Source organism: Penicillium longicatenatum (genome assembly GCF_028827895.1).
Source record: "Penicillium longicatenatum strain IBT 33135 chromosome Unknown contig_6_segment0_segment0, whole genome shotgun sequence".
Lineage (NCBI taxonomy): Eukaryota > Fungi > Ascomycota > Eurotiomycetes > Eurotiales > Aspergillaceae > Penicillium > Penicillium longicatenatum.
The window spans coordinates 5,241,544-5,265,008 of NW_026643123.1; the positions used below are offsets into that span (position 1 = coordinate 5,241,544).

The following is a 23,465-nucleotide window of genomic DNA, read 5'->3' on the forward strand; positions in this document are numbered from 1 at the left end:
AAGACTTATAAGAGCAATATCGTCGCTCCAGGGTTGCTGACCTACATCAAGTTCATCCAAATCAAAGTACGTTTCACCTATGTTTCAACTCGATTGTGGGCAAAATATGGACCTTGGACCCCACGAGCACACACCAAATAAATTGAAATTAAAAAAGAAAAGAAAAGAAAAAAAACCAGCTTATTGACCTCCCGTATTTCAAGAGTCTAATGTGTAGTGTATTGTTTTGCGGATGGTCTCCGAGAACGTGTATGGGGTAGACATGAAGCTTTCCAAGGGTGGGAGCGATTCTGCGACAGTAGTAACATACAGACAAATTGAGCGGGTTCCTTCCAAAGTGCAAGGAACTATAAATAAGACATCTGGGCCCTTGATGTGCAGCTAGTAAATTGCCCACCTTATTTAGCTGGTTGGAACCGTGTTAGTGCATCGACCGTTGTTTCGAAGTGCTACTACGGGGCACGGAGCAGCTGCCGATTTGCGCCAAGCACGGCGACCCTTCATTTTTTGAGAAGGAATTCTGGACTTCTGGAACATGTTGGTTGAAACATGCAATCTTTTCTTTGGAAGAACTTCCCCCACCAGGGGTCAGGAGTCAGGAGATCAACATCAATGATTCAGGTACTCCAACAGCACGTTTAAGAGGATAGCATCTCCACGGGGGCGAAAACAACCTCTTCAACGAGTCCATCTCTCGCTCACATTACCATGCCTTCCATGCGCCAGAACATTCTTCTCCTAGCGGCAACAGCGGTTGGGTCCGTGAACGCCGCATTTGGTCCTGCATTCAGCACTGGCCCTACTTCGGCCAACTCTTACATCTCCGAGGCAATCTCCACACTCGTCCTGCCTCGCGCTCCTAGCAACAATAATGGCGATCTCGCTCTGTGGGTTGGAATGGGTACATCGGCGGGCGATCTGATCCAATCTATTGCCGATAACTACCAATCTGATTCCTGGAATGTTTTTGCCTACACATTGAAGGAGACAAGATGTGAGTCTTTGGATTCGAGATATGCGTCTCTGGAGAGGATGCTAACTTGACTTTGATTAGCGGATTCGCAAGAGGTCATTCAGGGACCTGCCGATGTCGCGACCCCTGGCAACCGTGTGACTATGCACTGTATGAAAAGAAGCATCTCTTCAAAACTAGAGAACACATCTAATTGTTTATAGACAAATTCGACGAGTCCACCGGAAACTATACCCAGACAGTCCTTGTAAACAACAAGAGCGTCTCAACACTATCAACTAGCGACGGCTGGGCCGAGGGCTGGGGCAGTGCGGTGGAATGCGCGACAACAGACTGTGGCACAGTTGATGCCCATTGTAAGTTGGCGACTATGTTCTGACGCTTCAAAAATCGTAGCTAATGCATTACTTTCTAGATTGGATTAACACCAAGATTACCCTCTCCGCCGCTGATCCCGGCTACATTGACACCTTGGCTTTGGGTGAGGGTGTCAGTGGTAACATGACCACCTCTGACGGTGGCAAAACCTGGATCGTTCCCCGAATTAATATTCCTGAGTACAGTTTCTCGTCATAGATGCATGGAAGGAACTGCTTGACAGGATTGGGTAAAGAAGGAATCTGGAATTCCTGTGGCTTGTTAGGTTCGTCATACATTGCTTGTTATATTAGACTGTACAAATATGATGTTATGCCATTTGTATGATATCAACAGACCGGTTGATGTGCTGCGCTAATACTAAGCAAAAACATACATGATAATTGCAATTCTTGATAAGAGAAGCATAGCATCAGGCTGATTCCTCTTGAGCTATGAGGCTGCTATTCAGAGATTCTACCGATAATCTTCCAATTCAAATCCCCGACACTCATTTAAAGCAGGGGACAAAAATGTGATCAGTTTCCGGATTCATTATTGATATCCTGTAATCCACAGAACACCACTGGAATAGCTCAGGAGTTCACGCGGTAGAATACTGGCATAGATTCAATTGGACAATCGACTTCCACTGTGATACCACCCTGGAATATTTTGGGGATTTCTTCATGCTGGAGATTCACCTTACCCCAAGGGGCCCAATAAGCTCCAGCAGGAAGGTATACAGAGGTCCTGCGTTGACCTGGTTCAAAAACTGGGGCAACTAGGTACTTCGACCCAAACATGTAAGCCGTCTCAATATCCCAAGCCTGCTTATCTTGAGGAAACTCATAGAATAGTGTACGCATAACAGGCGTTCCTTTTTCATGAGCTTCTTTCATTAGGCCCCGAGTGTAGTCGCGAAGCTCTTCCCGGATTCCAATGAACCTCTTGCAGATTTCGTAAACTTCATCGCCATACGACCAGATCTCATTATCAGCTCCGCTGCCAGTTGCACCCTCCAGCTTTGGCTCACGGTCACCGTGGAGTCGCATGACAGGGCAAAATGCACCCCACTGGAACCATCTGGTGAACAGCTCTCGGAACTCAGGATCGTCTGGATTTCCTCCATGAAATCCACCGATATCAGTAGTCCACCAGGGAATACCGGCGAGACCCATGTTCAATCCGGCTGCCAGCTGGTTTCGAAATGAGCTCCACGAGGAAGCGATATCCCCACTCCAGACAAGGGCTCCATATTTCTGGCTGCCTGCCCAGGCACAACGCAGTAGGTTCACGATGTTTGTTTGTCCTTCTTTCTCCATGCCCTCGTAGAATCCGCGCGCGTATTCTTTCGGAAAGATGTTGCCAATCTGCAGATTGCTACCGGCGTGGTAACGGTAGATATCAAAGTCGTAGATCGAATACTCTGGCTCGGCCTCGTCGAGCCAGAAGACTTTGATGCCGAGGTCATAATAGTGCTTCTTTGCTTTACTCCAGACGAACTTTCGTGCTTCGGGGTTCGTTGCGTCGAAGTAGGTGATATCCCCATCGCATTGCATTGCCACGCGCAATCCGCGATCATGTCGGATCAGGAGTCCGCGCTCCAGCATTTCGGAATAGTTCTCGGATGCGTTCTCGACGGTTGGCCAGATCGAGACCATAAGTTCCACCTTAAGCTCTTTAAGTTCTTTGATCATGGCACCTGAAACGTGTGTCTGTTAGTCTCTGTGATCCCCCGGGGAAGTGTCAATACTCACCAACATCAGGCCAGAATTTCGGATCGAAACTCCATTCACCTTGATGCTTCCAGTGGAAGAAATCAATTACAATCAGGTCAAGAGGCACCTCACGGCGACGATATTCCCGAGCCACATTGAGCAGCTGTTCCTGGTTCCAGTAGCGGAGCTTGCATTGCCAGAATCCAAGCCCGTATTCCGGCATCATAGGGACGTAGCCGGTGGCTTTCGCATACGCCTCTGCAATTTCTGCGGGTGTGTCCCCGGCTACAACCCAGTAGTCGAGTGAGCGGGTTGAGTATGCCTCGAAGCTCATCACATTGGTTCCAAACACCGCTCGTCCGATTCCAGGGTTGTTCCATAGAAATCCATAACCACGCGATGAGACTGCAAATGGAACACTGGCTTGAGAATTGCGGTGCGCCAGCTCCAAGTCTGCTCCTTTGAGATTCAAGTACGGTTGCTGATATTGGCCCATTCCGAAGATTTTCTCTTTGGGGTCCAACGATTCGAAACGTGTTGTTAGGTGGAAATCACCGCCTAGTATGGGGCGCAGCTCGCGTGCTTCAATCTCCAGCGCGCTACATTTCGCATCTTGGGGGTCACGACGATTCCGCGCATACTCTTCGAGTAGCCTGGTTCCGTCCGCGTCGTAGATTATTATCTTCCCCCGCTGCGAAACGGTAGCTTTGATTTTGCCATTGATGATAGTTGCATCTTGATCCTTGGGAGTTACGATGTCGACAGAGGAGCTCGCGGGGTTAGAGTTGAGGGCCCAGTCCTCTGTAGGCATGGACGCTAACTTGGTTGCTCGCATCCGGAGGGCATTTTCACCCCATGGCTGAATCCAGAGGAGGTGGTCATCAAAGCGGAAAATGAGCTTATCATCTTCAGCATAAAGCATCTTGGAATGTTGACTTGGGTGTTGAAAATGGAAGGTGAACCTTGGTTCACGTGGTGAGGCGATGTGAAGAGGGGCAGCCTTGGCTAGATCCAAACTCGCAGGTATGACGAGAGTGACAACGGAAGCCCCATGTGCTTTGGGTACTTTTGCTCTTTAATCTCTGAAGTATCATGGAACAGCCTGTTTGTGTGGATTGACTGGTGCAATGACATTAGGCATTAGGTTGCTTCCTAAACGAACACGGCCAGATCTCCGTATTCTTTTAGATTTATCATAAATTGGATCAACTCAATCTACAGATTTTAAGATGCAGATTCAAGATCTTTGTGATTCCAGATGCTCGAAATCTTGTGATCTGATGATGACTGGAAATGATTCTAGTTTGACTTTGTAAATGACATACGCTATGAGAGACCAATGGGACTGATCTGCTCTCAATTGAAAGAAGAAACCATGGGAAAAAGGCATATTGAGTCCTTTCAAATGACTTGTTATCCAGGGTTTGAGTATCAAGGTGCCTCTATACGGTGCATTGCCTCTGCCCGCACTTTCCTACACTGTTGCATTGGTGAGGGTTCAAAAACTCACTGAGTGAATACCAGTGCGGGGTCAAGGTGTTACATTCAAGTCCCCAGCTGACACAATCCTGGCAAATCCAATGAACCAAATGGTCTTATTCAGGTCAGCCGCCCCATAGAGATCTATCCAAGGCAGAGGAAGTACACGCAGTGGATCGCATTTGTCCCCCACACGCTAAACTCGATCAGGTAATGGATGCGGGAAGCTCAAACCCGGGTTTTCCTCCCTCTCACCAACCTCACCTTCACTCTCATCTCTGCTGCTTCCTGTCTCTTTTACTATGGCCATGCCTCTAGATGCGACTAATCAGGCATCAATTGCCGATGCAACCATGGACATCGATATGGATATCGACCTGGGGCTGGAGCCTGAACCTGAACCCGAACCCGAATCCATTCAAACTGTGAGTGCTCTCGAATACCTCTGCGTGAGCCAATGCTGATGCATCCTGCCCCTGGCCTAGGAGACCATCCAAGATACCATGACCGATCCACCCACCGAGGAAGCCGTATACGAAAAAGTTCACGTACGCGGCGTGGATGAATTGTCCACCGACGACATCAAGCAATTCGCGACCAGTCACTTCGAGCACGAGACACCTGCACGGGTCGAATGGATCGATGACACCTCGGCAAACCTCATTTACTCTTCCACCGACGTGGGCCTCCAGGCTCTTCTAGCTCTGACTCAGGTCAACGAGGAAGAAGATGCCTCCGCCCTCCCACCTTTGCGTCTCCGGTCAGCGAAGCTCCTTGCAAGTCACCCAGACTCCGTTTTGCAAGTGCGATCAGCTGTCAAATCAGACCGTAAGCAACCGCGTTCGTACGAAAAGAGTCGCTTTTACCTCATGCACCCGGAACACGATCCTCGAGAGCGCCTGCGGGAGGAACTTGCGGAGAGAAGACAACGCGGAGACACAAATGAGGGAGATTACAGGCGTCGTCGATTTGATGATCGAGAACTGCGTCGAAGACGCGATCGCGACGACGATGACAACTTCAATGCCAATATGTACGACGATCAGCCTGAGAGCGTCTCGGAACCGGAGCGTAACCGCTCCGGCCGCAGACAGGGAGGACCGCGCGAATTGTTCCCATCTGATGACCGGGCATCTGGACGGCTGCGCAATCGCAGTGCCTCCCCCGGCAGAGATACCCTTGAAGAGGGAAACCGTGTCGATCGAAACCCCGACACTCGCAGAAGATTCCGTGAACGATCGCCCCAGCTTGGACGTCAAAACAGAGGCAAGGAGCTTTTCCCAACCGAAGCTGGCACCCGTGAACTATTCCCCAATAAACCTGCGTCGAGTTATATTAAGAAGGAGCTTTTCCCAACCAAAGCGAGCGGCCACCGCCGGTCTGATGCGTTTGATGCTGCCGATGAGACCCCAGATCTTTTGGGACGAAGAATCTCCGTTCCCCTTGCCGATGGCAGTTCTGACCAGCGGATCCGTGGAATGGCCAAAGATGTGGATCAAGGCTTTGCGATTCGGGGCGCCAGTGGCATCTCGATCAAAGGACGTGGCGCGTCAGTTCGGGAACTGTTCCCATCCAAGTACGACAATCAGACAGGACAGTCGGCCAATGCAGGAAAGGAACTCTTCTCTGATACTTTGGAGGGTCGCGGAGGACGCCGGCGAAGAGCAGAGGATATGATGAATTAAGAGGAACATCTCAAACACAAACATCTGCACCAAGGAGGTTGGGCGTCTTGTTTTTCATCTCAAAGCATACTATTTATGGCGTTATTTGTTATCCGCATGGACTTGGAAATTGGTCTAGTGATTGCATATAATTATTCCAGATACCCTTATAGTGCGCACCTATGGACATCAAAGTGTCGTCGACCAAATTTCACGTACGTGTATAGAGGCAATAATCCCTTGCCAAATATCTGGGACTATGAAGCACATAAATCGTTTAATGTCATATTCAGGTATTGACTATGCCGAGGTCCACGCGATTATCAGAGTTAAAAAATCAGGAAATGACATTATCTCATTCGCCGGCGCCCTTGAAATTCTCCCAACGACCCACATTGCCATGACCGTGTCAGTACCGGTCCCCAACAGAACCTCCAATTTGGATAATGCTGTACATTCGGGCACCGGATGAATTACCTGATCGGGGTTCTTCCATGTACACTTCCAGCCATTGAAACTTTCATTCCTGAGAAACCCTATAGCGGAAGCGCGGGAGACGAAATAACGCGATTTTTTCCCCTTGGAAATATTCGCGTCTGCCACTGCAACAATCCGATCAGATTTCGATCATCTATTGTAGCATAATGGTTTCACAGCCAGCGCCATTCCCGGGGTTCACCCCGATATCAGATAGGGTCTATCTTCGCAATGCCCCCGAAAATGCCGCACCTGCTCCAGCAGACGAGCCAACAACCATCATTCTCTTCGGCTGGGGTGACGGGATGCCTAAGCATGTCGCTAAGTACAGCGACGGATTCCATGAACTGTATCCCTCTGCTAGAATTGTGGTCATCCTATCACGCACTTTCCAGGCCTCAAACCAGCCCCTGGATGCCAGGGTTGAAGCCATGCTGCCCGTTATCGACACTGTCTTCCCAAAACCCACAGGCGATGGGCTCGAGGAAGAGCGCGTCTTGTTACATGTCATGTCGAACACTGGCGGCATCTTCTTAGCCGCCGCCTTCGTTGCGTACCAGCAACGGCATGGCGCAGATAAGAAACTCCCGCATCAACTTTTGGTCTGCGATTCTACCCCTGGCGGTCTGAACTTTGCGTCTCAGGTTGGCCGCTGGTCTCGGGCATTAGCTGTGAGCTCAGCGAAATATTTCCCTTGGCCGTTCTTTATTACCCAGGGACTATGGTATGGTTTCCTGTGGGGTAATTGGGCCTGGGAACGCCTGCGTGGTCTTGAGCCGTCGGGTGTTTGGGCGACGCGAGTTTGTATGGATCAAGACATCTGTGCGATCGACCCTACCAGACTTTATCTCTACTCCAAGGAGGATGAGATTATCTTTTGGAAGGACTTGGAAGAAAGTGTTGCAAATGTAAAAGCGGCGGGCTTCCCGATTGAACTTGAGATGTTTGAGGGCTCGCCGCATGTTGGGCATATGAGGATGCACCCGGAGCAGTATTGGAATCGGATTGCCTCTTGCTGGAAGGCGACACAGGAGAAGAAGTAATGTGATGCTCATTGATTGTGTATAGATAGATTTGTATATAATTTGACCCATTTATTATTAATTGATCATAGCTTGGAAGGTTTTATATCTCTGTATTTCTGAGAACTTAGTTACCTCGTGGGATTGAACAATCCAGACCATGTTAGAAGGATGGACGATGAAGATTATTGTACCGCAAGTTAAGGTGGTCGTTGAAGTTGTACTATCGCCGCATTTTTCCCGCGCAAGATTCATGCATATCTGCCGCCCCACCAATTCATTTTGACATCTCTCAACTCAACGTCAATGGCCTCCTCCACATCCGTAGATGCGCTGGCAAGCGCTATAGTTGCGCGATTCCTACGGACTTATAACTACACAGAGACCCTACAAGCCTTCATCCGCGAAGCAGATCTTCCACCTGACGTGGGGCAAGCTTCTGGTGATGACACCCACAATTTGACCGTCCAAAGCTTGCTGGAAGAGAAGAAGACGTTCGACCACACCGTCAATTTTGAGAGGTATGGAAAAGAAGGCAAAGAGAATGAGGGATGGAGTGTTCCTGGTGAGTCCGTCTTGTGCTATTCGCGAGATGATTACTGATGCCGTCTAGCACCATCAAAGCCAACAGTGATTCAGACACCGACATCATCAAATATTCTCTCTGCGTCTGTAGAGCTTTGGAATAAATCAAGTCATGATGCAGATGCACCTGACTCGGTACAGCCGCTGATTCTCTCTACAGGCGCTGATCGACAAGCGCATTTGTTCGAAATAGCGCCGGATCATGCCTCTCTTGCCTCCCTATCTGGCTTGTTTGATTCACCTGTGCTCTCCTATGCATCAATCCTCAATGGTCGATACATCCTGATGGGTACCATGTCTGGCAAGCTTCTGCTTCAGCAAGAAAATCGTGTCCTAGACAGTAGGAAAGACCACGCTAAATACGTTGTCAAGGTTGTCGCACATGAGGACAAGAGCTCGTCCGGGCCATCACGAAGATTTTGGGTTGCCACCGCTGGCTGGGATGCAACTGTCTACCTATACCGACTCGATATTCCAACCGAGGAAGAGCCGAACTCTTCGCTGGTCATCGGGGAGCCTGTGGCGCTTATCAAGCTAACCACGAACCCCGAATCACTACTTTTCGTCCCGCATGTTGATACCGGCGAGTTACTTCTCCTTGTCTCGCGCCGGGACTCGACAAATATCTACTACTACGAAGTCGCATCGTCCACCTCCGAGTCCCGCCTTCTTGGAAAGCAGAATCTAGCTCCCCACTCCAATGCCTGGGTTGCCTTTTCTCCAGCTTACATGGCGCTCAGCCCACACGACCCTGGTTTACTAGCTGTTGCCACTTCAACACTCCCGCACTTGAAAGTGATGATCGTGCGCCTTTTGTTTCCGTCTACCGAGTCCCTTGGTGATACCGACTTTGCAGATGCAGCAATGACGCAGGCATCTCAGGCTCTTGCAGCTTTGGCGCTGCAGAACCGTGAGGACGCTGCTATTTTGCTTCAGGCAAATACATTTGCGCCGCAGACGGCATACTCGACTCCACAGGTTGTGTGGAGACCTGATGGGTCGGGAGTTTGGGTCAACGGGGACGATGGGTTGGTGCGGGGAATTGAGACGAAGACGGGCAAGGTGGTGGCTACGTTGAAAAATGGCCATGAGTTTGGCTCCAAGGTGCGGACGATCTGGGCGGGTTACGTTGATGTTCCTGGTGAAGATGATAGTCAGACAGAGCAGGAATGGGTGATCAGTGGTGGATTTGACAAGAGGTTAGTTGTGTGGAAAGTATGATATGTTGATTGGATAGGTATGAATAGCTAGATTTCAATGACTGTTCTGCAAACGAATAGAACCTCGAAACCAAAGCTGACCGAGCACTACTCTAATATGCTACAGATTACGAATTTTGTAGCCATCCATCCTCGCACCCTTTCGACCACCAAGAAGTTCGAAAGGGTGATAGAGAAAGACAGGGGCTTGTGGGGTTTTGTCTTGGCACGTTTGATAAAATCCTTCAGCAGTCGCGCATAGAAGAGCACGTTGCTGTACACACATATGCCGTGTAACGAAAGATCGAGACACTCGATTTGGAAAAAAGAAGCAGGTCAATCAGAGACTGACGTACGAAGTGGCTGCAATCGACCACAATAAGAAAGATGGAAGATGGGGGAATTGCTGTCCTGCTTTGGGACTGGCACCGCTGCGTGGATATCGAATTTAAGCCTGTTGATTCTTGTTTATCAAACAACCCAGGACGCTAGCGCGCAAGGAACAAGCAGAAACCAGGCCTATTCGACACAGCGAATGTTCTTTGATCATCGCACGTTATTGTAATCCCCATGTCCTTGCGCGCACTGGTTTCCTCTCCAGTTTTCAATTTTTCACATTCAGAAAGACATTTACGCGACCTCACGCTTGCCCTCCTTGCGCTCCTTCTGTATGGTTGTTAGTATTCTGAGCTTGCGCTGTGGCCGTGGCGAGGTCAACGTACCAGGGCCTTGGCGGTGCCGTGCAGGGCGTGACGGTGGTTGCGGCGGAACTTGGCGTCAACACCACGGAGGGAGGGGTAACGGTTGGTCTTGGGCTTCTTGATACTGTATGGGAGGTGGCATGTCAGTCGTTCGGTTCTCTCTGAATTATGTGATGCGGCGCAGAGTAGAGGAAGTTCAAGACGTTTCCGGCAGACTTGAACATATGGCCAAGATGTTCGCTTTTCGTCCCAATTTGTCATGTTCAAGTCGGACCGGTCGGTCTCGAGTTCCTCCACTCATCAATCGTAAAAGACTTGTCGGTATGCAGCAAAATTGTTCCAGGATTGGGATGTTCAAGATCGGTAGTTCAGGAGGGTACGCACCCGTTACGGTGAGCCTTCTGGCTGCGGTGGTGCTGGGACGCGTTCTTGGACTCTGTGGAGAGCAGGTCAGATTAGAGATCGAGGTTTTTTTTTTTTCAAGACGATCTGGATGGCGTTGATCCGGCGAAAAGGCTGGGGTTCACATACTGGCCATCTTGACGAATGTTGTCGCTGATTGACGTGGACGGGATAAGGAGAGTAGAGGAGAGCACTGGAGTTGGACCCAAATGAGACTTCGGCTAGGGCTTGCTTCTGTGTGGGATCTCGCTTACCGCCATGGGTGCACGGACCTTCTATACTTAGCAGCTATACTCCGTACTCCAGCTACGTCAGTTCAATCCACATAATAAGCTTAATGAATTTGGGGTCATAATTCATGAAAATTTTGTATTTTGCTTGATTATAATATTCCTATCTCAACATAAATACCATATTGTGGCCTGGATTGAGGGCGATTACAAAGTAGTAGAAACGGGCAAAAAAATCATCAATCACGTGCAAATGACATAATCATGATAGCACGTGACTACGAGGTATAGATCTTTGAGCTCAAGTGAAGATGCTCCATATCTGCATCATTTCAATACCGGATGCTATACAAGCCAACTTAGTGAGTCTTCAAACACAGGATACCTTATTAGCTTTCAAAATAGCAAGCAATCGGCTGATTTAGAAAAACCCGACGATAAGATGTCCGACACCGCACCACTGCATGGGCGATGTTGGGCTATGAGAGTAGTATAATAAAGCAATTTTTGAACCGAATTAAATCGCTTGTTCACAGGTATCTTGATTGTTACCCAAGTATCTAGCATTATCATGCAGTATCAATAAACAGTAGACTCGACTGGCATGCCGGGTGGGCTCACCACGTGACCCGCACTAGGGAACAACCGGCGTTCCGACTTCGACCTTTGCACGGCAACTTCAAGAGGGATCACCCCCAGTCTTTGCATCCTCCCACCCCATTGCGACAATGAACTCCTTCCGCTTTGCTCGTTCCGCCCTGCGGGCTCGCCCCTCCGCTTTCAGCGCTCCCATCCAGCGCCGTGGATACGCCGAGGCTGTCGCTGACAAGATCAAGCTGTCCCTGACTCTCCCTCACAAGGTATGCCAAACCCGACCCCGGTCAATCCTCCCTAGCTTGATAGACCCCGGACTAACACCCTATCTCTTTGATAGACTATCTACCGCTCCACTGGCGTGTGCGTTGCCTCTCACCCTGCGCTCGTGTTATCCGTGCCCTGAATACTGACGAACCTTCCGACTACAGGACCCAGGTCAACATCCCCGCCGCCTCCGGTGAGATGGGTGTCCTCGCCAACCACGTTCCCTCCATTGAGCAGCTCAAGCCCGGTCTTGTCGAGATTGTTGAGGAGGGTGGTGCCACCAAGCAGTACTTCCGTATGTCCGATCCTCGCTTCCGAGCTGCATATCGAAAAAGCGCCTACGACAAACACGAGAATACCCGCTAACATACCTTTTTACCTTTGCGACAGTTTCCGGTGGTTTCGCCGTTGTCCAGCCCGACTCTCAGTTGAGCATCAACGCCGTCGAGGGCTTTGCCCTGGAGGACTTCAGTGCCGAGGTAGGTCGCGTCACTTTTTTCCGCGATAGCGCGTGATATACTAATCTTTGATGCTCCAATTCTAGGCTATCCGCAACCAGGTTGCTGAGGCTCAGAAGATCGCCAACGGTAGTGGCAGCGAGCAGGATATTGCTGAGGCCAAGATCGAGCTTGAGGTATGCATCGCCTAGTTTTCCTGACTTGATTAACGCCAACTAACTATCTATTCAATCAACAGGTTCTCGAGACCCTCCAGGCCCATGTCAAATAGATGTACATATTCACTCGCGCACCATGTTGAACCTGTAGAATTATAGCAATTCTTCTTTTTGTCGATTGACATTTCAAATTCGCGCTCCTTCCCTTTTCATCTATCTTGGTAGACCACGGCTGTGTCTCCCCCCGTTTTGGCAGTTTCTTGTTCCAGTGACTTAAACCTCAACGCCCCCGCAACTTCCAGCCATGCAGTCCATGAAATTGCCCATGGGCAATCTCGACCCTCGTGTGACGATGACTGATACTCCAGTAGATGTCTTACTTTCACCTTCTTTTGCATCGGTCCTAGCTTTCGATGAATCGAATGAACCGGGATTCCAGGATCTCATAGCACATGACGATGAAAACCACTGCGAGCACGCCATGGACTGGCAGGGTCAACCTGGATCCAGAAGCTCATGTGACTCGTCTCTCAAACAAGGCAGTGTCAAGCGAACTCAATACCCCCGACTCGAACTGGACGTTGCCATGGACAAATATCATGCTCTCGACGGGCCTACAGAACTATTGATCCCGCAGAACACCCCCAACTCAACGAATGGTAGCCCCAGCGAAGGGCACCGAGGGTACGAAGCCGAGATTCTACGAACGCGCTCTGCTCCGCAGGCACCTGTATTGACGCTAGATTGGCTTGAAGATAGGGATTCGATCAACCCACGAATTGAAGGGAAGGGAAGACGCCAGCCACCCAAACGCTGTTTCTCCGTCTCAGATGAACCACGTTCTAATTCGCCAATTACTCAAGGAAATGCCGACTGCCCGACCGTGAACTCCTCCCCCACCAAAGACTTTGCCGAAAGCATCACTACAAGGTGTGTTAGGTTCTCTCCACCTGAGTCTCCTCGATGTCGGTCCCCCCGTTCAGGCTCACGCCCTCTTCCATCAGTGGAGCGCAAACACGACTACATCTCTCTCTACCGCCAGCAGAAACAGCACGAAAAGTGGAAAGGCGCAGCCCGTGCTTTTGCTCCACGAGTCTCTCCACGTCGCAGTCCTGTCAAAGTACAGCCATCGACAATTTTTAATCCGCGATCCGAAATTCGCTTTTCGTCCCTGTCCAACGTGCTCTTCCGCCAGGATGATCTCGCAACTCACCTCCAGGGCACACAGCGGGCACAAAGCCCAGAGGCAGATCCCATGCTCGAAGACGCACACTCTAACAAAGAAGTTCCGCCACAGGAACGAGTTTATGACCTTGTTGTTCTGAATTTCGGCTTTTACCGACCTCGACACACCGAGCATCTTCCCTGCGATTCAAAATGGGCCTTTGTGCGAGTTCGAATGAGCCCTACTTTCATACCGGCCCGCAGCTTGGTCGAAGAGGCCCAGCAGACGAAGCAGATCGTATGCCGCTTACCAGCTGAGGATTTGCTTCTTCATTTCATTGTTGTTGTGCCCTATTTTTTTGTGCACGTCCCTCTTACTGCACTAGCCAAGGCCGGTCGACTGGCAAACTCCCGAGCAGGCCTCACGGCCCTCGATATCTTGAGAATTGTCTGGGCCCTCATAGCCACCTTCGTCAAAATTGTTGCACATCGAGTCTGGGGCATGAAACTCGGTTATCATGCGAATGTCAATGCTAAGTCACCGAAAAAATTTCGCCGATTCTGATATCAACCTCAGTGTGACTGTCCCTTCAACGGACAGTCGGCGTGTCCGTCTTGCCGCGAAAGGAACACGACTATTCTTAAATGTCTAATCGGATATTATGGACCCCCTTGCTCTCCTGCTTGTCTGTGGGACCAGGTTCTGTATTCTGAGGCTTGGAACGCCTTTTAATTGAGTAACTCTTATGAATCTATGATTGGTTTTGTATTTGTATGAGGCTCGGTAAGATGCTATTATGGTCTTATGTTCATGGTGGAATTATGGAGGGTTATGGTGTTACATTGTGAAATTGAACGCATTAGATATTTGTTAATTCGTGTCTTCTCTAGGCTTTCCTCACGTAAAATTGTCAAACACATTGCTTCAGTGACAGGCTCTACACATTGCAGCACGAAGTCAACAGGATGGTACTTTTCGCCTCAGGCCACAGTAAGCCCTATTCGGTTAGACCAGAGCCGGCTACGGCCTCAAACCTTAAATTGCACTAAAGTCCGCTCTTAGTCCGCCTTTCTGTACAATGCAACCCAGCTCTATTTTCACCTTTTCATCAACATGATTTTGTCCCTATCTTCCTGACTGTTGCTCAGTTACTGCATAATTTACGACACGCCATGAGACCACCTTTGGCTTGTCAGAATTGTAGGGTGCGCAAGAAGAAATGCGATCGTGCCTACCCCAAATGCTCACACTGCTTGAGGTTGGTATCGCTGCCATTCGATACAAGAAAACTACTAAAGCCCCATAGGTCAGATAATCGCTGCCAGTATAGAGGGCTCGGCCAAGGGACTCATCCTCCTAGCAGGGCAGTCCCTTTGGATCAATTCCATGATACCGATAGCTTGCCTGTCACAAATGTCCACACCGCCGCTGCATTCCTAGGCTATCCATACCTCCAAGGAAATATTTCACGGGAACCCGTAAATAGGGTCTTGGTATCAAAAGATCTACAAGATTTTGTTACCGATGCCAACAACGGTGACTACCTTGCCCAATTCTTATGGACTGTGAACTACTGGATGCCGATTATTCCTGTGCAGTACATTCGAAAGAATCTTTCACAACCCGTTACTTTGATGACCAATGAAGAAACTCTTTTGTTGGCATGCATCAAGCTTTTGATTCACCACCTCCCGGGAGATAACCGGTCTAATCGATATTACCTGGCCGTGAAAATCAGTATTGTGGCTTTTGAAGTCAATGACCAATTATCTACCCAGCTTTTACAAGCCCAGATTTTGGTTCTAATATATGAACACGGTCACGGCATATATCCTTCTGCCTATTTGACGCTGGCGGCTTGCTCGCGATATCTCACTGCTCTCGGAATTCATGGACCGAAGTCACCTAAAGCCTCTACTGACTGGATAGACGTCGAGACACAAAGACGTTTATGGTGGTCAGTATATATTAATGAGAGGTTTGCTTGCCATTTTGCTTCGGATTTTTCTTCGTTGACACGATCAGAATACTGATCCAATGGAGGAAACCAGGACTATGGCAATTGGTCGCCCTTGTGAGCCGTTTCTACTAGCAGAACCCGATGAAAATGACACTTTACCTTCGAATGATATGGAAGGACCGATCTCAATGGCAGACACAAAACTGACTCTGCTGTCACCGGTAACATCTCGCATGGGAAGCTTCGAGCTTCTAGTACATGCGACATATCTTCTCTCAAAGGCCATTCAGTGCGCATCTGAGTGCCAACAAAGCATCCCTATTCCTGATGAAAGATACGTGCAGCTGCTCCGTACTGTGGAAGCTTTGATGGCTGTTCTCGAAATTGAAGGGCAATCCGCAATCGTGGCGATTGGAATGCCGCGCAATATTCTCAATTGGTATGTGGTGATTTCTTTTCTTTTCTTTTTTCAACCTGTCATGGGAGGTTGAGCACTCATATCAACAGTACTATCTTCTTGCTTTATTCGCACTTAAGCGATGTCAAAAACCCACGCGTAGCACAACTTGAGCGTCCACGAAAGCTATCAGCTACTTTCTATCTTGGACGTACCCGAGACTTCCTAGATGGGAACCTTGGAGATGTACGCATAGCACCACCTTTTATTTTGCCGTGGGGCTTCCGAGTGATCCAATTCTACTCAGAGAAATACAGGATGGAAGGGCATGATGAATCCTTGAAAGCTATTCAGGATATTGAGAGATTCTTTGAGATATTTGACCGGAGGTGGAAAATTGCTGGTTGGTTAGCTTATACTTACTTTTCTTGCGAGAAATACTAACATTTCTTCTCAGGTGTTTACATGTCACTTTTGAAGGACATATTATGAGTGTGATCTGCTTACTAGCAAGCATTTGAAAAGGTCTACGGGGAACAAGGAGCTGGTATGGCTTTTACTCAATGCGTTGCATTGGACATTTGCTAGAGGGCAAGGCCTGACGATCATACCGAGCGCAAAAGCGACTTTCGACAATCTTCAAACCACAATATTGTCTCGACTGCCACCAAAGAAAAGCTTCTGATGCACCCAGATCCTTATTTCGAAGTAAAGAGCCCACGCTAAAATGCAGTTCCGCCCGTCCCTCGCCTGGAGCGGTGGTCTGTGCACCTCTAAAGCTGTGGCTTTTTTTGAAGCTTCGAACACGAGACTCAGCCCCTTACTAGACAGACTAGTGCATATTGATTGCTTTGATTGGCTTCTAGATATCGAATTTTGAGGCTATCAAGAAAGAAGCCCTTGTTATTAATCAGCACAGGGCAAGAGAGAGGTCTTAGCCATATCTCACTTCTCATACATCTTCACCTGGGAGCAGACACAGCTACTTTTCTCATATAATCAATTGAAGAGGTCACTTTGACTTATGAAGAAGAACCGATCAACTAACTAGCAATGGAAGCACGAAAGGAAGACCGCCAAAATACCAACGAGTGGTCTAGTTCCTTCTGGGATTGCTTCTCCCCAACAAAAACATGTAATTTACCTGAAAGAGCTCTGCTCACATTTCTATAAAAATTTGACTGACAGCCCATCTAGGCGTTCTGGCATGGTGCTGCCCGTGTGCCCTTCTAGGGAAAACCTCCTCTCGTCTCAAAGACCCTGCACTCAAAGAATACACCTATTTCAACGGTGATGTACGTATTTGCCTCCTGAGACCCACATATCCCGAGCCCATTACGCTAACAAATGGTTCCAAAAAGTGCTGTATCTACGCTGCAACCCACTACTGCTATTTGTGCTGGGTTCCTCTAATGATGAAACGCCGGGAAATCCGCCAACACTTCGGTATAGGTGGCTCCACCTGCAACGATTGTCTAATGGCCTGCGCTTGCCCGTGCTGTTTGCTCGTGCAGCAAGAGAAAGAGGTGGAAGCCCAATACACTCGTCTCCAGTCAGGGTACAAGGCTCCCGCTGGGATGGAATACCCTCAGTGAGCTTTGGAGGGCATCCCGTGTTTTGAATATTTCTTTGCCCCCTTATTTACAATATTAATCAGACTTGCTCTCTTCTGAATATTATAGGATTCCATTTAGTCTGGTTGTCACTCAAAAGCCCCTTTCTCTCTTTATTTGTAGCCCATAAACCCCGAAGGCCAACTGGGTTATCTGACACCTTCTTTTATGGCCATCAGCGCTAGGAACGCGTCCGGAGCCACAAAAAGCCGCAGGAGAAACTCTATGGCTTAGATTGGTCGAATGGCGCATACTAAAAGAGGGGGTTCTAGCGGCGTAATTCCTCAGTCCTTGGGTTTTTCTTAGTTTGGACAAGCAATTTGCCCTGCCGTGCCAAGCCCGTCAGATCGCATACCAAATCCACCGAAAATGCAAATTTTCATTTTATAAATTCTCGAAATGCATAAAATGCTCTTTTCAGACAATGCAATGGAATAAGGCTTTAGCGTAGGCTACGTTAAAGCCTGCATTCTACCGAGTCAAGGGGGGAAGATGGTCAGGGTCCGACGAAAACCCTGATTTAGTAACGAATGGGCTCGGGCACGGGGCTTGTGGGGAATTTCGTTAGACCAGAAGCTAATTGACTCTGAAGCGCTAATGAGATCTTGCCTGGACGTTTTCTGGCAATTTTAACCGACTGGCTGGTCTCAATGTCACTTATTTCAACTTATGGCATTGGAGGCATCTGTCACTTCTATCCCCAGCGCTGCCATCATCTCATTCTTTGATTTCTTTTTTATTGTCGCTCGTTGATACAAGTTCTACCTAATATTCCTGTATATCCATAATGCAGTCCAAGACACTTGCTACCCTGTTTCTTCTTCTGGCTCCCGCTCTGGCTAAGCCCCAAGCTACATCCGTGGCCTCCGACTCTTCTGGCTTCGAATCTTCGGGTTCTGAATCTTCAGGCTCCGACTCTCTGGACACCACGGACATCACCTCGATTCCATCAATTCCCTCTGATTACGTCAGTGTCCTAGAAACTGCTGTCCCAACTGCTTGGGAATATGAGATGATGAACTCTGCTTCTGCAGCTGCGGTCATGAGCGCCGCTGCGGAAGGCATCTACCCAGCCTGGTACAATGACCTGCCTGCCAGCATCAAGGCTCTTGTTACTTCCCTTGGCGGGTTTGACGAGGTCATGGTTGGTGAAACTAGCTCGATGACGGTGGCTATGAGCACCAGCTCAATCGGGCCTTCTTCCGGAGCTTCTATGGCCACCACTGTTGTCAGCTCATCTGGTTCAACTGCTACAGAGACTCAGGTTTCCGCGGCCTCGAGTATAGCTTCCAGCGCCAAGTCATCTAGTCCTGCATCTACAAGCTCGACTGGTGGTGCACCCGCTGCTACTGGCGGTATCACTATGGGTGTTGCTGGTGCTGCTGGTTTGCTGGGCCTTGCTCTTGCCCTGTAAATCACGACTGGGAAATGATGGTGGCACGAATGTCCATTTGCATGAATTTAGAATTATTATAAGTCTATTCTAGCCCCTCCATATAGGTTCAATCAAGATTTGAAAAGAAGCCTTGCCAAGGGAAGCCTCCTATCTGTGTAAGCCCAACCCCACATCTAACCACCTCATCCACCTTAATATCCTAGATAACATGATTGGAGCTAGTCATACTGGCAGAAGAATGGTCTCGCAGCCGTGGGGGTAAATCAGGCAAACGTGAGCAGATGTTGACCGTTTCCATTTACGCTGCTGGAGATATCCTGCGTCTGTGCTCTTTAGTATCAAGGTTTCCCGTGGACAGCTCAAAGCACCACATTCCGTGTTTCCGTGTTCCCTTCGGAATGGCACGGGCTCGTATTGAAATATGCGCTAAGTCTCGGTTAAAACACTTGGAATCTTAATTTAGAGGTCTTGAGGCTGGATGAATCGTGAGGAGAGTTGTCACCTTTTTACTCGTTGAAAGTCGCGAGTGGCACTAGCTAGTCAAGCCACGAGGGTCTGACCGTCTACAAATTCTTAGTAATTCACACAACATCGAGTCAGAGCTATTTGGTCTCAGTAGGCTTCTATATATGGTACCACTAGAGACATTTCGGTATAGCGTGACTACGTAGGGGAAAGTTGTTGCTTTCCGCAACTTGCGTTTAGATGTAAGAGAGCTGAGATAGATTAGCATGACAAAGTGTCAATGAGTCTTGCAAGTGATAATGGTGGTTTTTTACCTTGGGGCCCCCACGCTATCTATCAGACTAAAAGCACTTCATATTTGCAGGGACGTGGTATATTTGGTCTACCTTCTGCAAGCATGGTAAATGAGACAACATCTGTGCAACTTTTTCCCATAAGGAATGGAAAGCAGCTGTAGCTCCGGGTCACAGTAGCTATCATTCTATGTATTGATGGCTATTCTATGCATCTTACTTAGATGCGAGAGCTTGGAAGGCCCCTACAAATAGCTGCCCGTCACATTGATCTCCAATCGCTTGAATAGAAGGTACTGGCCTATGAATTTCCCCTGGAGCTGTAACAATGTCCCATTCCTCTCATTAAGATAGGGTTTTGAGCTCGTTCCTAGTTTCCCCAAATCGCACTTTAATGTCTTTCAAGGGATCCACATGTTCACCTTGGTAAGTATTTTGGGTATCGCAAATTTCCAGTTTCTAATTGAACACGCAATTGGATAGCAGATAAAAATTTTCATGCATGATTGCAGCCGTTAAGTACATATGGGAATCAGGAGAAAATGAGTAAGTCAGATGCGACTTGAACGAACCAAACCCGACCGATAATCAATCCCATAAACTCGCTTGCCCTGGACAAAAGAAAAAAAACAAAAAAATGAACAAAAAAATGACCTTCCATAACCTTGAAATTCGTGCATAAAATAATCAAATTTCAATCAGACATGAAACATATCGACAGGGGCCGAACCAGAGGACGTTTTGTACAGGTCGTAGAAATCCATGATGAAACGAAAACAAAAAGAAACAGAAAGACGTGGATTAGCGGGATTAGTATTACTCAAATTCCACTCCGTGCTGCTGCTGCCTCTCTTGTCGTGTCCTGGCTCGCTCTGCCCGTCTGCGGCGACGATTATTGGCGTATGACCCACTGGCTTCGGTGCCAGTCCATGTACCAGGTGAGGTTACACTGCCATAGGCCAGCCCGGAAGGTGCAGGGCCCGGGATAGGAGGTGGAGGTGGCATTGGCATATGGCTCATGTGAGATGGAGGAGGCATAGAGGATGCAGGCATACTGCCTGACGGTGCCATGGATATAGGGACACCCGCAGCGGCGGCGGCAGCGGCAGCATGACGTTGTTGCTCCTCTTGTTGTCGTTCCAACTCTTCCACACGACGCCAGCGATCGTGACTTCGTTCGTCACCAGAGAGGGAACTTGCACTTCCTGCACGACGTCTCGAGTTTCGTCGCTCGCGGCGCCTGGCTTCGCGGCTTGCAGCAGCTTCTTCTTCTGTGAGACGACGGAGGGTGACATGACGACCGTCGTTGTGCATCTTCACTTTGACGGAGACTGGCGGAGACTCGACGTGGTCGTCGTGACGTCGATTTCGGCTTTGGCTGCGGCTATGACTACGACTGTTGCGACGGCGGCTGGAAGCTGCGGCCGCCGCCGCAGCTCCCCCTGCAAATCCGGCTGCGAGCTCAGTTCCAGCCTCAGAAGGTGGTAGTTCTGACCTTGAGTCACCGGAAAGTTCGTGGTGGATTGGAGGCCTGGGAGGAGGCAGATCTGAGGGGACCGGGTCGTGGACAGCCCCAGATGCCATGGGCTCAGCCGAAAGTAGCGATCCATGAGACGCCTGCCGAGGAGGCCGAGGAGTCAGCTCAGTTGGTGTGAGGTCACTCTCGGTATATGAGCTCGGCCGGCGTCGGGACGGGTAAGGTCCTAGTCCGGGGGGATTGTTCTGTCGTCGCTTGCTGTTGACCCGCTGGATCCGCTCATCTTCTTCCTCTTGGCGACGAATATCATCTAGTCGCCTCTTTTCTTCGTCATCCTTGTTGCGACGACCGCCAAATATCTTCTTCAGCCCAGCAAAGGCGCCCGCGCCAAGCAAAGCATCTCTAATGCCATGTGATGGGCGCCTCTCAGGCTCAGTGAGATATGTGCTGTTGTAATAATATGATGAGCCAGGGCTTTGAGGTCGACTTGGGGGTCGACTGGGTGGACGGTTGAGGGGTGTACGGTGACTGGGCTCTGGTCTTCCATCTTCAAGTCGACTTAGGGATTCCTCGGAGAAACTATCAGTGCGCGAATGAGCAGGGCTATACCGTCCTGACTCGGCATCATCTTTGCGCTCCTTTCGACGATCCCACCATTTCTTCGCAAGCATACCAGCACCGGCTAGAGCACCAATTTCTAGAATCTTCTTGCCCCAACCACCGCTCTCTTTCCGAGAAACTTCATCAGAGTATTTTTCATCCGAATAAGATGTGCGTGATTCCTCATATGCGTGGCTTGAATGGCGACTTTTTGAGCGGCCTTTGAACAACGCAGCCAGTGCTGCAGCTGCTCCACCGGCAGCGAGAGCCTGTCCCAGTCCACCCCCGCCATGGTGCTGCTCTTCTACAACAGATGGCCCTGTGTAATGACTGTGACTCAACCGACTGCCGCCATGATCACTTGGAACATGATAACCTTCATCGTCATACATGTAGGACAGGATGAAAAATGCTAGCAAGTATGCGAATGCAGCCAGCGCGAACAGAATAAACAAGACCTTGGGGGAGCCATATAATGTCAGGCCCAACGGGATTTGGATAATTCCAAGAAGAGCTAGTGCGCGACCGAGCCATCGGTGTAGCTATATTCCATATCAGCACAAGTATAAGACCGAGTCATTTGCATCGCAACGAACCACTAGCTTCAATGGGACACGGTGTCGCATCTTGTTTCTTTCCACCTTATGGACGAACCAGCCCCATAGCGCTTGGAAAATGACCATGACATAGATTGCCAGACCGATTCCATGGTGCGGATTGGTCAGACTCCTCTCTGGACCGACAGCAAACCAGCCCAACACGAAAACGACTGTTGTTAAAAGTAATGTTAAAACCTGGAACCATGCATGAAGCTTGAATGCCCAGTATGGATTCCATCTAGAGTAATATCGGATGATGAGGGATGCCATTGGAACGAGGCCCAAGAAAACGATTGCGGCAATAACGCCGTGCGCGATAATCATCGATTGGTACCCGGTCATGTTCTTGAATCGATTTCCCATGCCTATCCACGTCCTTGTCAGTCGAACTTGCCACTGGAATATTAAATCGGTGTGTAGGACGCACCATTGTATCGCATCGTCTCAAAATTCAATCCCATGAGATTGGGCAGCAAGAATGTGTCGCGCTCAGAGTCCCACGTTCCATCTCCTACGTGCAGCGTATTCGAGGAATATGTGCTACTCCCTGCAGCTGCGAGCCCGGAGACCGTCATTTTCTCAGCACTCGTGTATATCTGTCTCTGGAATGTCGGGGTTTATTGAAGGAGATCTATTGAGATCTCCCGTTCCGAGGAATGCACCATGCGACGGGATCGGCGACTCGAGTGGAATGCTTGGTGACAGGCCTTCAAATGATTAATCGTAGTATTAAGGCGCTTGTCTTGAAGATGGTGGTGGGTGTCAGAGGGTTCGATGTGGTAGCGGTGAGCGTGAAAAAGGTCGTTCGAAGTCGTAGTCGTTAACAGAGTAGAGAAGGGAATGAAATGCGCAAAGGTCCAAAGAAATCCAACCAAGTTCCAGCCTGGGAAGATTGGAAAAACAGCCACGAGAATCGCAGTTAATAGGGAGAGCGACAGAGAGGAGTCGTACAGGGCCAGACAACAAGCGGGCTGCGCGCAACGAATCCATGTCAACTTTCTTCCTAATGCAGTTTAGTGTGCCAGCTCATAACCGGGACAACCAGAAAGTCACATGATAAGACCGATCGATGCCCCAACATCACCTGACCTTATCAGTCTATCAGTGACATGATCCAGCACTAGAATGATGCCTTGATCCCTGGATGTTCCTGATTGTTTTTCTTTCTCTTCCTCACGGTGAGGACACAGGAGACCACAGAAATTTAGGAATT

The 23,465-nt window shown here is 49.2% G+C and overlaps 10 protein-coding genes across 10 annotated transcripts; 7 read left to right on the plus strand and 3 right to left on the minus strand.

The window, feature by feature from the left end:
* Nucleotides 1-708: 708 nt before the first annotated feature.
* Nucleotides 709-1,549, plus strand: N7484_010144 (uncharacterized protein; the record flags this gene model as incomplete). Its single annotated transcript, XM_057120531.1, has 4 exons — nt 709-994; nt 1,055-1,123; nt 1,177-1,329; nt 1,389-1,549. 4 exons carry the CDS (start codon nt 709-711, stop codon nt 1,547-1,549), a joined length of 669 nt encoding a protein of 222 aa, XP_056970086.1.
* A 377-nt stretch (nt 1,550-1,926) lies between these two features.
* N7484_010145 (putative glycosyl hydrolase) lies at nt 1,927-3,973 on the minus strand (the record flags this gene model as incomplete). The annotated part of the gene is made up of 2 exons (XM_057120532.1): nt 1,927-3,035; nt 3,091-3,973. 2 exons carry the CDS (start codon nt 3,971-3,973, stop codon nt 1,927-1,929), a joined length of 1,992 nt encoding a protein of 663 aa, XP_056970087.1.
* Nucleotides 3,974-4,832: 859 nt separating this feature from the next.
* N7484_010146 (NCBP3 domain-containing protein) lies at nt 4,833-6,215 on the plus strand (the record flags this gene model as incomplete). Its single annotated transcript, XM_057120533.1, has 2 exons — nt 4,833-4,955; nt 5,016-6,215. The coding sequence occupies 2 exons, from the start codon at nt 4,833-4,835 to the stop codon at nt 6,213-6,215; spliced, it is 1,323 nt and encodes a 440-aa protein (XP_056970088.1).
* A 623-nt stretch (nt 6,216-6,838) lies between these two features.
* N7484_010147 (TMEM53 family protein) lies at nt 6,839-7,714 on the plus strand (the record flags this gene model as incomplete). Its single annotated transcript, XM_057120534.1, has 1 exon — nt 6,839-7,714. One exon carries the CDS (start codon nt 6,839-6,841, stop codon nt 7,712-7,714), a length of 876 nt encoding a protein of 291 aa, XP_056970089.1.
* Nucleotides 7,715-7,999: 285 nt separating this feature from the next.
* Nucleotides 8,000-9,499, plus strand: N7484_010148 (uncharacterized protein; the record flags this gene model as incomplete). The annotated part of the gene is made up of 2 exons (XM_057120535.1): nt 8,000-8,258; nt 8,307-9,499. The coding sequence occupies 2 exons, from the start codon at nt 8,000-8,002 to the stop codon at nt 9,497-9,499; spliced, it is 1,452 nt and encodes a 483-aa protein (XP_056970090.1).
* Nucleotides 9,500-9,865: 366 nt separating this feature from the next.
* N7484_010149 (60S ribosomal eL29 domain-containing protein) lies at nt 9,866-10,439 on the minus strand (the record flags this gene model as incomplete). Its single annotated transcript, XM_057120536.1, has 2 exons — nt 9,866-10,143; nt 10,200-10,439. The coding sequence occupies 2 exons, from the start codon at nt 10,437-10,439 to the stop codon at nt 10,108-10,110; spliced, it is 276 nt and encodes a 91-aa protein (XP_056970091.1). The 3' UTR covers nt 9,866-10,107.
* Nucleotides 10,440-11,487: 1,048 nt separating this feature from the next.
* On the plus strand, nt 11,488-12,423 carry N7484_010150 (F1F0 ATP synthase subunit delta). The gene is made up of 6 exons (XM_057120537.1): nt 11,488-11,670; nt 11,745-11,767; nt 11,836-11,966; nt 12,062-12,150; nt 12,216-12,305; nt 12,368-12,423. Exons 1-6 carry the CDS (start codon nt 11,539-11,541, stop codon nt 12,398-12,400), a joined length of 498 nt encoding a protein of 165 aa, XP_056970092.1. The 5' UTR covers nt 11,488-11,538; the 3' UTR covers nt 12,401-12,423.
* Nucleotides 12,424-12,591: 168 nt separating this feature from the next.
* N7484_010151 (uncharacterized protein) lies at nt 12,592-14,016 on the plus strand (the record flags this gene model as incomplete). The annotated part of the gene is made up of 1 exon (XM_057120538.1): nt 12,592-14,016. The coding sequence occupies one exon, from the start codon at nt 12,592-12,594 to the stop codon at nt 14,014-14,016; it is 1,425 nt and encodes a 474-aa protein (XP_056970093.1).
* A 4,193-nt stretch (nt 14,017-18,209) lies between these two features.
* On the plus strand, nt 18,210-18,836 carry N7484_010152 (uncharacterized protein; the record flags this gene model as incomplete). The annotated part of the gene is made up of 1 exon (XM_057120539.1): nt 18,210-18,836. One exon carries the CDS (start codon nt 18,210-18,212, stop codon nt 18,834-18,836), a length of 627 nt encoding a protein of 208 aa, XP_056970094.1.
* A 1,556-nt stretch (nt 18,837-20,392) lies between these two features.
* On the minus strand, nt 20,393-22,827 carry N7484_010153 (uncharacterized protein; the record flags this gene model as incomplete). Its single annotated transcript, XM_057120540.1, has 3 exons — nt 20,393-22,195; nt 22,250-22,617; nt 22,680-22,827. The coding sequence occupies 3 exons, from the start codon at nt 22,825-22,827 to the stop codon at nt 20,393-20,395; spliced, it is 2,319 nt and encodes a 772-aa protein (XP_056970095.1).
* Nucleotides 22,828-23,465: the final 638 nt, after the last annotated feature.

What these genes read in the sequence shown, in the direction of transcription:
- N7484_010150 (XM_057120537.1), top strand. Translation starts at nt 11,539, where the DNA reads ATGAACTCCTTCCGCTTTGCTCGTTCCGCCCTGCGGGCTCGCCCCTCC. An exon ending in ATCTACCGCTCCACTGGCGT is followed by an intron (nt 11,768 to 11,835) that starts GTGCGTTGCCTC and finishes TTCCGACTACAG; the next exon opens with GACCCAGGTCAACATCCCCG. An exon ending in AGGCCAAGATCGAGCTTGAG is followed by an intron (nt 12,306 to 12,367) that starts GTATGCATCGCC and finishes TTCAATCAACAG; the next exon opens with GTTCTCGAGACCCTCCAGGC.